The sequence below is a fragment of the Xiphophorus couchianus genome, chromosome 1 (genome assembly GCF_001444195.1).
Source record: "Xiphophorus couchianus chromosome 1, X_couchianus-1.0, whole genome shotgun sequence".
In the NCBI taxonomy this organism is placed as follows: domain Eukaryota; kingdom Metazoa; phylum Chordata; class Actinopteri; order Cyprinodontiformes; family Poeciliidae; genus Xiphophorus; species Xiphophorus couchianus.
The window spans coordinates 1,816,603-1,829,348 of record NC_040228.1 but is presented as its reverse complement, the minus strand read 5'-3'; the positions used below and the strand labels follow the sequence as shown (position 1 = coordinate 1,829,348).

Genomic DNA, 12,746 nt, shown 5'->3' with positions numbered 1-12,746 from the left:
CATAAACCAAAATGAATGATCTGTTTTTGACTGCAAAAAATACTTTCATGTATATTTATTATTTAATGTTTAAAATGAAAAACAAATAACCATGTCTTTTATGGTTTTTCTTACTGGTCTCTGATTAGTTACCAATATCTTCCCATTTCTTATTCCATCCTGTTTTTTCAGCTAAGCGTGATCAGGTTTTTGTATAGTTCAAAATGGCAGCTATGAAGAATGATGAGGCTTCTGCTGATGTTTTTTTAGAACCCAGCACCAACTCAATATTCATCCAATGTGTTGTTAGAACGCTTCATCTTCTGTCCTAACAGCAACAGAAAATACTAAACCATTTGTTTTGTGTATGTGTAAATTATATTCATACTAAAGCAATGCTGAAGCAGAAAACCAAACTTATTAAACATACAGTACAGACCAAAAGTTTGGACACATCTTCTCATTGAATTCAATGAGAAAGTGTGTCCAAACTTTTGGTCTGTACTGTAGTGTAGTATTCAGTGTAAATTTGAAAGGTGTAGTTCCACATTTCCATTATGAGTGGTTTCCTCTGTGTAAGGAGTCTGACTCAGGGGATCCCAGTTTTGTTCTCAGAAGAATGTTCAAACCACCAGAGGTGGTCAGCTAAAGTTCATCCCAGAGACATCCGTTTTGGGTCAGTCACCATCCACATCTGCTCCCTGGTTCTGTTTTCGGTGGGAGTCTATCAGCTCCTGGTCCAAATAGAGACAATTCCAGCACAAACTTATGAAGTTGGGACATTTGTGCTGCTGTGCAATCCTTGGCTGAGAGGTGAGTCCATGTTTTTCTTCCAAATCCCTTTCCCACCTTTGCTTTTATTTTGTTGAAGATGCCCCACTCTCCTGCTACTGAATTTCAGATGATCTGGTTATACATGCCACAGAAGGCGAGCATAGAGGAGTATGTTAAGAGTGATTATGGACTGGTATACATGGGCAGTTGTCAAAATGTACAGAGTCGTTTGGTCAGGTGGGAAACGCACAACAGAAATCCTACTGAATAGAAAGATTCAAAACTTTATTTGCAGAAAAGGATATAATACGGTGTGTTTGGATTTGAGCAGTATGACCCAGGAGTTCTGGAGGCATGTCTGGCGCTACTGCAAGTCAGCCCACAGCACCAAGATAACAACCACGAAGACTACATCTCATGAGCAAACCCTGTGTACCTCTCTCTGGTCATCTGTGCCATGGCAAACTATAACAACTATTATTAACAATAATGGATTCCATTATTCCACAAATATGTGCCAGTATTCATAGCAACATATCACCAAATCACATTCTCTAACAAGTTGCTGGTCAGTTCTACAGAACATTAGGTAATGTGCCTCTTTTTGTTGAAGGTAAATGCCAACGATGATTTGGAAATTCTGCTTGGAAAATGGGAGCATGACTACCGTGACGGTGTCAAGCCAACAGCTTGGACCGGAAGTGCTAAAATCCTCCAACAATGGCTCTCATCCAAATTCAAGCCTGTGCGCTACAGGCAATGCCTGGTCTTTGCATCGGTCCTCTGCACAGGTACTTCTGGAATCATCACTATCAGGATTCCAAAGACAACACAGTGAGTCTGGTTAAGATTCTGGTTAAAGGCTTTTTTTTTTTTTGGACTTGATGTCTTCCTGCAAGACGTTTGATCCATTGATCAAAGTTGGTTGGACCACACTCAGGTTTTTCTTTTTGTCCTTGTTTAGATTACTACTGAAGTATAAAACTTGTTCCTTGCCCTACACCAAGGTTGTTTTCTTGCCTTTGGACACAGATTTGGTCTTACTGATGAAGAACAGTAATGTGAAACAAACTGCATTCCTCTTTTCTGAGGAATGCAGTTTCTCAGAATAGAATAGAATTACTTTATTCATCCCAGCAGGGAAATTATTTTGCAGTTACAGCAGCATAGAGACAAGACACACAACATCCACCACTGAGTAGCAATTGTAGACAAAATAAAAATAAAATATAACATGCTGTCAATATAAAAAGCAACTTAGAGCAGTCCTTGCAAAGATTCAAAAAAATGCAGATACAGTATGTATATGTAAATATATGTACAGCAAGTGTGCCACAGTGCAGTTGTGCAAAATTGGACTGATTAGTGCAGAACAATGATTTAGCTTTTATTGTACAGTGAGGCATGTGGCAGGAAGGATTTCCTGTATCTGTCCCTACGACAGCAGAGCTGGAGCAGCCTATGTGAGAAGGTGCTCCGCTGTCTGTCCACTATGTGGTGGAGAGGGTGCTGTTTATTGTCCATAATAGACAGAACCTTCTTCAGTTCTGAGAAATGCAGAACAAATAAAACACGCAAACTTTTTTTTCAGTTATGAGAGTGCTGGGGATTCCCTCCAGGAAGGTGGTGACATTTTTCAATGCAGCCCATGACACTGATGCCAACACCACCATTGAAGAGTACTACACAACCAACGGGGAGAAGTTGGCTTGTCCAGAGACAGCATTTGGTACAGCAAACATAACAGCTTTTCTTTTTTTTTTTTTTAAAAAAAGATGGTTATAGTTTTGTTATGCAAGGATAATCTGCATCACCATTCCATGCATTTCGGTTTGTAGAGTGTGATCACCTGTGTGTACCTACAGGAACTTCCATGTATGGGTGGAGTGCTGGATGAGGAGATCGGACCTCGGTCCAGGATTTGATGGTTGGCAGGTTGTTGACCCAACACCGCAAGAGAGGAGTCGAGGTAGGGTGGGAATTGTTTCCTAAACTTTCCTACAAACAATTTAAGTAAATTCACCCACCAGAGTATGGTTTTCCTCTGGAGAAATGTTTCTATTGAAGGTTCAAAGTGAGAAGTTAACACTCTAAAATGTAGTGGTGATCCTGTCTCATAGGAATATTCCGATGCAGTCCGTGTCCGGTTGCTGCCATCCGTGAACGCTGCTTTTCCGTGAAGTTTGACACCCCGTTCCTTTACGCCTCTGTTGACAGAGACATCCGTTGTCTTATTTTGCACAATGGGGTTGAGGTTGGGCAAAAAGTGGACACTGGGACTGTGGGACAGCTTATATGCACCAAAAGCGTCAGCTCAGATGCTCTAAATGCTTATATCTGTCTTTGTTTAAATGCTCTTGCTGTCTTTTTCAGAAATGCAAAGACATGACTTAAGAGGTATTCAAACTTGTTTTTGTGTCTATAGGATACGTAAAATCCTTCTTTAAATGTTTTTTTTTTTCATCTCTCTTTTTTCTCAAAGTCTGCTTCAGCTCACACTCAGCTACAGACACTAGGGGTAACATTAAATCTACACACCCCACAGACGATTATGTGTCGAGTTAGGTCTAGCTGCTGCAGCTCAAAGTTTTTCACTTTTTTTCACAGCATGCAGGACGTCTCCTTGTTCTCTGCAGATGTCCTTGTTGGTAAGATTTTAGATGCACAGACATGCTGCTCATACATGAATACACTGGTAAATGTTTCCAAATTAACTTTGTTTTAGATGCTTTCTTGTGAAAACTACTGTCTCCTTAATGAAAATAGTTTAGATCTAAATAACTCTTTACAAAAATTATGCTTTAATGGGAGTAACTGCTTGAGTCTTAATGACGTAAATATTGTTTGTAGTTATTAGATGTAAGAAACTTAAAAAACTGAATGAGAAATAGCTGTCACCTAAAACATTCATTTCAAATCTCCTTAAATAACTATACTTTTATCTAATAAGAAGACATGAATGGCCAGAAATCTGTTTTATTGTTTTCAGATTTGTTAAATGCATAAAGACCAAATGGAGAATCAGTTCATTTTGCTTTCACCTTGAGCCACAGAAATGTATTGTTTTTTAAATTTTTTTTTTATTTTTGAAAGTCAATAAAATCTAACTCTCCCATTATTTTTTTTTCTTTTTGTATTATTACTCAACATTTTCGCCTCATATCAGGACACGGTCCATTACTTCTGATGATTGTATTGGTAAGATTTAAGGAAAAAACACATTCAACACATATTGTCAAATGACTACATTGTATTATTTTCTAAACCAAATATGTAGTCTTTAATGCTTTCTAGTGCAATCTATTCAAAGTCAAAAAGTGCAGGCACTTTAATTATCCTGGCAGCTAAGCAACTCTGTCAGAAGTGATAATTAACATCCACCTATTCATGTCACATGACTAACATCACTACTTACATCATGAATGATTGCGGCACTGCTCTTAATAAGCAGAAAAGAGATCAACTGACGAATGTCAAGAAGAAGAAAAGAAATGGCACAAATGTCCTTCAAAATAAAAGAGAACACTTCAAAATAAAAGCATGAACATGAGACATCAAACTACTTGAAGAATTAATAACAAGTAGGTAAGGTCTTTGTTCATTCATTCTAGTCAAAAACCATGTAATAGATAATCTAGGGCAGTAGGGGGCGTTAAAGATGACATTCCTTCCTTAAGAGAAGGAAGGAATGTAAAATTGTCCAAAGTTAAAGAACTGAGCAGTTTGTTTTCTTTAGCCCTTTGCTCTCATTAGTAGTGTCTTAGTAAAACATTCAAAATATTTCTCCATATTTTGTCATGTTAGAACTTCACACTCCAATGTATTTTGTATAGCAACACAAAATAGAGCATAAATATAAAATGCAAGGAAAAGTATATAGATATGTAGCATTTTTTTTACTATTAAAAATGATAAAACAATACTTTATAGAATCACCTCTTCCTGTAATTACAACTGCATGTAGTTTGGAGCTTTAGCAGTTTTACACACTTACAAATAAAAATGTTCATAATTTTAGCAAAGTTTGGGATTGTTGTTAGATATGTTTCTGATTTTATTGCACAGGAATACTTCAGCAGCCAGATTACGTCAGCCATTTCATGGCATAATTACCTTTGCAATACAATCGATTTTCTTTACCTTATTCTCCTTTAAATATACAAGTTCTTTATTGCTAAGATTAGATTAACAAAGAAAAGCAATCTATTGCCCTTTCTACTTATATTTAGTGCCATTTTCTAAGCTAACACACAAACATTTTTGTTTCTGGAAGCACAAAAATTCCACATTCATTCCACACAGATTTATTCAGTTTTGCTGCAGTACTGGTGGATTGCTTTAAGTTCAGCACTTGCATAATCAAAAGCAAAGCAAACAAGAGGAATGTCTTAGAAGGCATCTATCATAATTTGGCCCAAACTGGGTTTAGGAATACATCTGTGTATTCCTTTCAATTATGTTTGCACTTTAATGTCCAGAAGACATCTATTCTCCAAGAGATCATGAAAAAAAGCTGAACACAGCCAAAGATTACGGAAAAGTGACCATAACTTTTAATGCTACACATTGATATAACTACATAACAACAGGCATCCGTGTTGTGTGTCACATGCTACACCTCTCAAGCACCGCAGGTCCGTCTATAGTTAGTTTTCCAAAAAACAACATAATACTTGGCCAGGAAAAATCACTCCAAGCTAATACGACACATTGTGGATGTGGATTGAAGTTAAAACATGATGTTCTGAACACTGAGTTCTCTCTTTCTGTAGGTGTAGAAACAGACTTTTAGGAATCTGTCTTATATTCTCTCTATCCTTCTCTCTCCTCTGCTTGTATCTCCTTCTTTCCCTTTAAAAATTACATTTAATCACAGTGGTTGATTATGATTCATGATTCATGCTTTTGGTAATTTTTTAGAGCTCCAAAATATGATTATATAAGTGCTGTATATCTTTATATAGGGAATGACAGAATGTCTTTTTAACCAGATATTGTGATAGTTTCTGTATGTAGCTGTTGAACAAGTGTGATTGAACACAGTTATTTTGTGATCATTTTGCACACAGTAGAACACCAAACATCTCTCTATTTTGAGAGAATAGAGAGATGTTTGGTGTTTTGCCTGCTTTTGAGGAAAACTATTGGATCTCTGGAGCGTTTCAGGGCTCTGGAGATAAACGCTCTCTCTGTTTGAGCTGAAATTGGAAGATTAAGTTTCTCCTTTCTGTCCCCCAGGGTGGGTTTCCTTCATCCAGGCGAGAAGATAGAGAAGAAAGTGTCCATCAAGGCCACTTCACATGGAACTAAGCTGCTAGTAGCTACTTTGTCACACAGCAACAACTACATCACTGTTTCCAAGAGTTACCACAAAGTTTCTGTCAGGGCCCCATGGTTATGAATCTATTTTACCAACTCAACTCAAATCAAAATGTGAATGTCTAAATTCACTTAATTAGAATATTTTAAATATTTGTATAAAAATTGTATTTGTGTAGCTTTTTTATAACATAACACAAGATATATGGCATGCAATTCACTGATAAAACAAAATATTCGAATAATAAATGGACCATTGATGCTCAGCTGTTACCATAGAAATACAAGGCATTGACTAATTCAAACGAGTAATTTTTTAAAATTTTATCCCTACACAATTTTGAAACAGAGCAATAATAGTGTGCAGTCACAGGGGGATGTTACAAGTGACTATAAATACCCCAGACATTAAAAGTATCAAATCACCTGTAAAGGTTAACAGGCTGGCAGAACAACAAACAAACTCTTAAAGGAAAGTCTGAAACTCTGAAGTTTGGTTCTATTTATTGGTTTTGAGCAGTAAATAGTCAATTATCTTTGCATTTTACTTCAAAGGTTTTATTTAGAGTTTAAGCTGTTTTAGATGGCTTAAGGTTTACAGCACAGCAGCCTTTCTTGCTTGCTTATCCTTGTTGTGTTTCCACTTCAGTCACCAGGACAAAAAAGAAATGACAGGTTCAAAAATGAAGCCAAAAGAAGTCCCTGGATAGGTGGCGGTACTCTTCATTTGCCAAGGATTTTTTGTTGTTATTTTTGATTGAGGTGGGAGTGTGCTGAGCATGTTTGTTTGTTTTTTTCTTATTTTAATTTAGTCACGCTTGTATAAAATAGTGAAATGGATGAATGGAATATTTAATAAATTAAAATTCTGTTATTTTCCATTTTCAGTTTTCTATTTCCACATTTTTCCAAACAGATGTGCATTTGTTTGGAACTTCAATCTGAGAGAAACTGTGGAGCGAGCGAAAGATTAGGGTGATGGCAAAGAGGCTTTCCAACTTCTAAGACTTGGAGATAAATCCTCAAAGATTCAGGCAAAAATCTGCTCAGCATTTATTAAAACCATTTGGTTGCTGTAATGCTAATAAATATTTTTCACTTGATTAAGGAAAATAATGCAAACAATTTTTGAGACGCTATTTTTGTGCAAATGTAAATAAAAAGTATTTTCACTTTAAATCCCTTTTTTATTACTAGGTATAAACAAACTTTATAAAAATAACTTTAAATCAAAATCTTTCAGAGGCACACTTTAATATTTTGGTTGATGTAACAAAGCTGATTTACAATTTAGATTTTTTACAACTAGGTGTCACTATTCCCTAAAATTTCAAATACAGTGGCCTTCATTCTACTTGTCTTCGATTTAAGTCTGTTATTTTAGAGCTAGTCTATATTTCAAGATGGCAACAAAAACCAGAATGACATGCAGCCCAGGTCCACTCAGCCAAGAGAGAAACCATTTTAATCAACATGATAGGCAGCCTTTGGCCACTCAGCAATTTCATCCTCCTTGTTACCAATATATCAATGCATAGCTTAAGCATCATAATGAGACTTGATTAAAATCAATAAATCCTACATTTCTTGTAATCCAACCTGTAATGCGACAGGCTTCTCTGCCTAATGAATAAGTGGTTCCTCTGTGAAGCCTTGAATTAAATTTTTCAAGTCCTCTGTGCCACTTTGTGTGATTCCTCAACTTAAAATAAAAGCATGTATAATTAATGGTTTCTCTTTGACATTCTTGATTACACTGAGAAGCAGGGCTGCAAAACAAATGAATAAAAACCACTATTTGGTTTGGGACGCAGCAGGTGTGGTCCTGCTGCGTCCCAAACCAAAAGATGGAGTTTGATATGAAGAATGCAGCTAAGGAGATGTTTGTTTGTTTGTTTGTTTGTTTTTTAAGTTTTGTTGTTCCACTTTTTAATAGTTCACAGATATGCTTGAATTTTGTCATATTTTTTAAGTTATTACAGGGACTTCTTAGTTTTAGTTCAGAAAAAGGTGCATCACATTTTTTTTAGTTTAGTTTATTAGTTTATTTCAAACAGGGACAGTGTGTGAAGATAAAAGATGCTTTGCACTAGATGTAGATTAAGTGGATAGTATTATGTAAAATCATCTCTCTTTTTAGCTTTACATCATGTTATAATGTTATTCCTTCATCAAAAACAAACCTGGAGTGTTGGCATGATTCTGTGATGCATGAGAAATCCTTTAATTTCCATAGCAACTATTCAGCTGTGCAACAATTGCTGGCTCCTCCTTAGAGCTGCAATTTATAAACTTCCACCTCACAGAGCAGCATTTCCCCACTCAGTTCCTTCAGACTAGCCAGCAGCAATTAGCAAACACCTGTTGGAACTGCGCACATGCTGGGCTCATTATAGGAGCTACTGCTCAGTGAAACGCTGATGAAAACCTTTGTAAAGAGTTATTGGAGGAGCCATGTTGAGAGAGCAGGAGTTTTTAAAGAGACAGAGGTCGAATTTCCATCCATCCATCCATCCATCCATATTTTGGAGGTCGAATTTCAAGATGTTAAATTACAAAGAAACATTTTTTTTAAGTCATATTTGACATACGTAGCATTTCTATCACACTTGAAGGTAACAGTTACTTGGTCGTGCTACAAAATAGGACTATGTGGTTGGAAAACATATAATGCTGCCCCTTTGAGTTAGTTTCCTAAAATCCTAAGATCCCCATATACTTTATATACAATCACTGTACAGGAAAAAAAGTACAGCAATATAAATACTACTAAATGCCAAATTTCTGCTCTGTTATCACTAATTCCAAGGTTACAGTTTTATTTTTTAATGTGGATACTGCTGGTTTTCTATTAACTCTTTCCTGACATTGCAAGGAAAGTCCTTCAGGTCAGTGGGAAACGTATAGTACTCTCAAGCAAAACATGGATTCATTTCTGGCCACATCTTGGCTTTCAATGGGAGAATAAAACAGATTAGTCTGTAATTGCAAATCCAGGCAACCTGAGAGGTTTATAAAGGCGGTTTTCTTTTGGGAGCCGTTGTCCCGTTATGACTTTCAGACAAGGATCGGTTTGACTCTAAGGTTTCCAAGTTTGACGTGCGTGTGTGGGGGTGTGCATGTGTGTGTTCATCCAACAGCTTGTGATCTCGTCTCGGTGGCGGAGAGATTGAGGCCGAGGCGTCAGCAGACGGGAGACAATAATCAGGCTCCACACTCGCTGATTTTCAGACAAATTAAACGTCAGGGGAACGCAGGGAGCGGGACTGCTGCGCTACTTTGAAAAGCTGAGGCTATCATAAATTATTAATGGCTCCCCGTCACGGCCTCTTTCTCCTCATCCGTTACTCCATTCCTCTTTGCCCAGCCCTCCCTCCATAGCTCCTCTCTTCCTATTTTCAAACAAACCTCACCCCCCTCAACTTTTTCAAATTCCTCTCTTCCTTCCCTACTTTTATCTGTCAGCTCAAGTATTCCACACTGCTTCCTATCAGCTTTGTTTACAGTCCATATTCATCTTTCCTTTCTCATTTAACTCCCCTCTCCTACCCCCTTTGTGTCTGCTAATTTTCACGCCTCCCATCCATCTGCTTTTCATTACGGTTCCCATGTTAATCTTGGAAAAAAAGTGATCATGTTAATGACTTTTGTCATCCCTCCTTCCTTCATACCATCTCTTAACGCTCTTGAGTCTCAGTGGTGTTTAAACTCTGTTCTCCTCACCTGACTTGCTTTGTCTTTCGAGTTACCTTCAATGCGTTTGATGGTACACATAAATTATCAGTCCATCACCATGTAATTACTATTTGGAGTGAGTTAAAGTATTTGAGGATTCCTGTTTCTAATACAAAAAGCTGAGGTTCAAGGCTCAGAGATCTGGCTATAAAAGTCCTTCACTCAACTAACAATCTCTGTCAGGCGTCTCATTGACATAATTTGTCTTGAGGAAAACTCACTTTCATTCAATAATGCCTCATTAACCCCAAATTGACACTAGAGTGCAGAAATTCCCATTATAGAAGCTTCTTAAAGGGGCAGTATTATGTATTTTCCAGGCAAAGTGTTCCATTTTTCAGCACAGTCATCTAACTATGCTACCTTCAGTTGTTAAGTTGTAATTGGACACCTTGAAATTAGGCTGCTGTGTCTGTAAGAAGCTCCTACTCTTTCCGACACTCCGCCTTCAGCACAGCAATGCTTCTCATTATGACATTTGCTGTTCTTAGGAGCACTGGACTGAGGAGTAGCTTACATGATAAAATCAGCAGACTCATAATTTCACCAGGTGTTTGATAATTGCTGCTGACGCTAGTCTGGAGGAGCTGAATGAGGGAGTCTTGGGGGAAGGCTTCTCTGTGAGGCGGAAGTTTGGCCATAAACTGAAGCTCCTCTCTGTGGAGAGTCAAGGATTTCTCACACAATCCTGAAAGAACCAAGGTAACACTCCAGGCATGTCATACCATTATAACATGATGTAAAGCTCAAAAAAGTTGTTTTTACTTAATACCATCGAAACATCATTCACACAACTTTATCTGTGGACTAATTTGTGCTGAATTTGGGTTATTCCTGGCATCTGGTGTGAATTTGTCAATTTATTTCAATTGAAACAACGTTGAGGTGTTTGTGGTTATTTTTCTTGCCGTGAGTGGGAGGTCTGACAGATAAAGTTGTTCACAATGGGGGGGCACAACTTTCCTGCTGCTCAGGAAGTGACAGAGGAGAAAGAAAATCATTTCCATTCTGTCGCAGATCTGTAATTTAAAATGTTATTCTGCTAGAACTGGGCGTGTAATGGACACTAAGTGCTCATGGTTTTCATATCAGTCTCTCAACATAAGCAGCTGAAAGACAAGCATGTCTGCTGACAGACTATTATTTGCTGGACACCAAATGTAGGTCTGCACCGCCCTCTCTTTGCTCATTATCTAGCTTTCATTCACTTGCTTCTCTAGATTGCCTCTCTTCATTTTTTAATGAACATTTTCGAAACGTTTGGTAAGTGCTCTCAGATTGCTCCTGTGTTTGTTTTGCAACCCGAGCAGCAAACGTTTCTAAATGTTTTGCTGAAGCTAATAAAAGAGAGAGAGAATAGAGAGAAGGAAGGAGTTTGATCTATGGGTATTTGATTGATTAGTCTGAACAGATGGGATGACTGCGGACCATTCATTCTCAAACTGATGTGGGCCGCCGGTAAAGAGCCTCTCTCCCAGAGCCAGATTCTGTGAGGCTAAATGTTTTAAAAGCCCAAACGTTTTTTGCTTTTAAAACACATAAATTCTAACTGAAGATGTTTGAAGCAACTAATAACTATTTACAGGACTGTAATAGTCTTAATATTTCCAGTTCTACATCTGGTGCTTTCAATCACACACCAAACACACACAGACACCAGGACCCCCACTGGGCTGCATTAAAGGTGCTGCTGATAAATATGATAATGAACCTAGTTTCTGTCTGTCGTCCATTGTCACCTGGTAATGAGTTTGTCCCCAAGGTCACTGCTATAATAGCTCATTAGCAGCACTGGCTAATACCACGTTGTGATGTTTCTCACAGCTGCCGGAGGTGCAGCGGTCAGGCCGCCTATTTGTTTGCCGTTTGGCTGAATTGCTACTTGACCGCTCTGTCTTTCAGTATTGATCAGTGTGGGTTTTGGTGTGAGTCTGTGGGATTGGAGCAGAGAGACAGGGCGACTGCCTGCGTGTGTTGAATGCATGGCTGCTTCCATGTCTGTGTGTCTGGCAGAGTGTCCCACAGGCAAAAGCTACTCTGAAACAAACAGGTAAAATACTAATACTAAGAACTGTTATGGTGTTCATAAAGGTCAGTAAAATTAGTTCGCAATCAGCCATTTTGCTCCCAGAATATATATGTCATGGTTTAATGAGTCGGTCAGCCATTTTGGCTCTAGGAGACATGACTTAATCAGTCAATTAGAGCTGCAGTTGATTAATATGCCTGGGCTGGGAGCAGCCTCAGCCAGGAGAGAAATGGACCGGTGAATGAATAATCACCCCATGATGCTAGAGGGCTGCTCTGTGAGCTACACTCACTGAAGATTTAAGGGAAAATAATCTCAGATTTTTAGCCATGTTTTCTCTCCAGCTTTTCAAGATCACCCATTGGCAGCTTGTCTGAATAAGATGAGACTAAAGAGTGTCAGTGACAGCCATTTGTCTGTGGAACAGTAAGCAACCCCAAAAGACTGCAAGGGACAGAGTCATAAATAAACCTGGCTGCTGACAGTCCCTTATATTCTCTTGTATTATATTTAAAAGGCTGCCATTCAAAAAATAAAAATAAAAATCTGACTTTACTGAGAGTATTTATTTTTTATTTTTTTTAATCTCCCTTTGATTTTCAAAAAACAGTCAGTTTTAAATAGCCAATAAAAGGAGTCTTACCACCCTACGGGTTAAATGGTCAGTTACATTTTTAGTCCAGTCTAAAGCCATTTTGTTTCAGCAGGACATCATTACATTATCACACATCGACTCAGTCATTATTTTTAAGTAAAAAAGGACAAAAAACTTGTGAAGATCTGCCAATGTGATCTTGTTAAGGCACAAAAGCTTGATTTCATTTTTTTTTTCCCCCCCAAGTCAAACTCACCACTTGTGTGATTTTAATTTTGTTTCTTATTTAATAAAAACACCACTTATTCAACATTA

General features: G+C 37.8%; 1 protein-coding gene across 1 annotated transcript; it reads left to right on the top strand.

Annotated features, from left to right (window-relative positions):
* Positions 1 to 506: 506 nt before the first annotated feature.
* Positions 507 to 6,953, top strand: LOC114145443 (protein-glutamine gamma-glutamyltransferase 5). The gene is given in 11 exon segments (XM_028019014.1): positions 507 to 801; positions 891 to 985; positions 1,049 to 1,213; positions 1,367 to 1,544; positions 2,345 to 2,458; positions 2,461 to 2,482; positions 2,619 to 2,722; positions 2,874 to 3,130; positions 3,188 to 3,271; positions 3,361 to 3,401; positions 5,992 to 6,953. Coding segments are annotated over 11 exon segments (1,488 nt in total). The 5' UTR covers positions 507 to 536; the 3' UTR covers positions 6,155 to 6,953.
* The last annotated feature ends 5,793 nt before the right edge of the window (positions 6,954 to 12,746 follow it).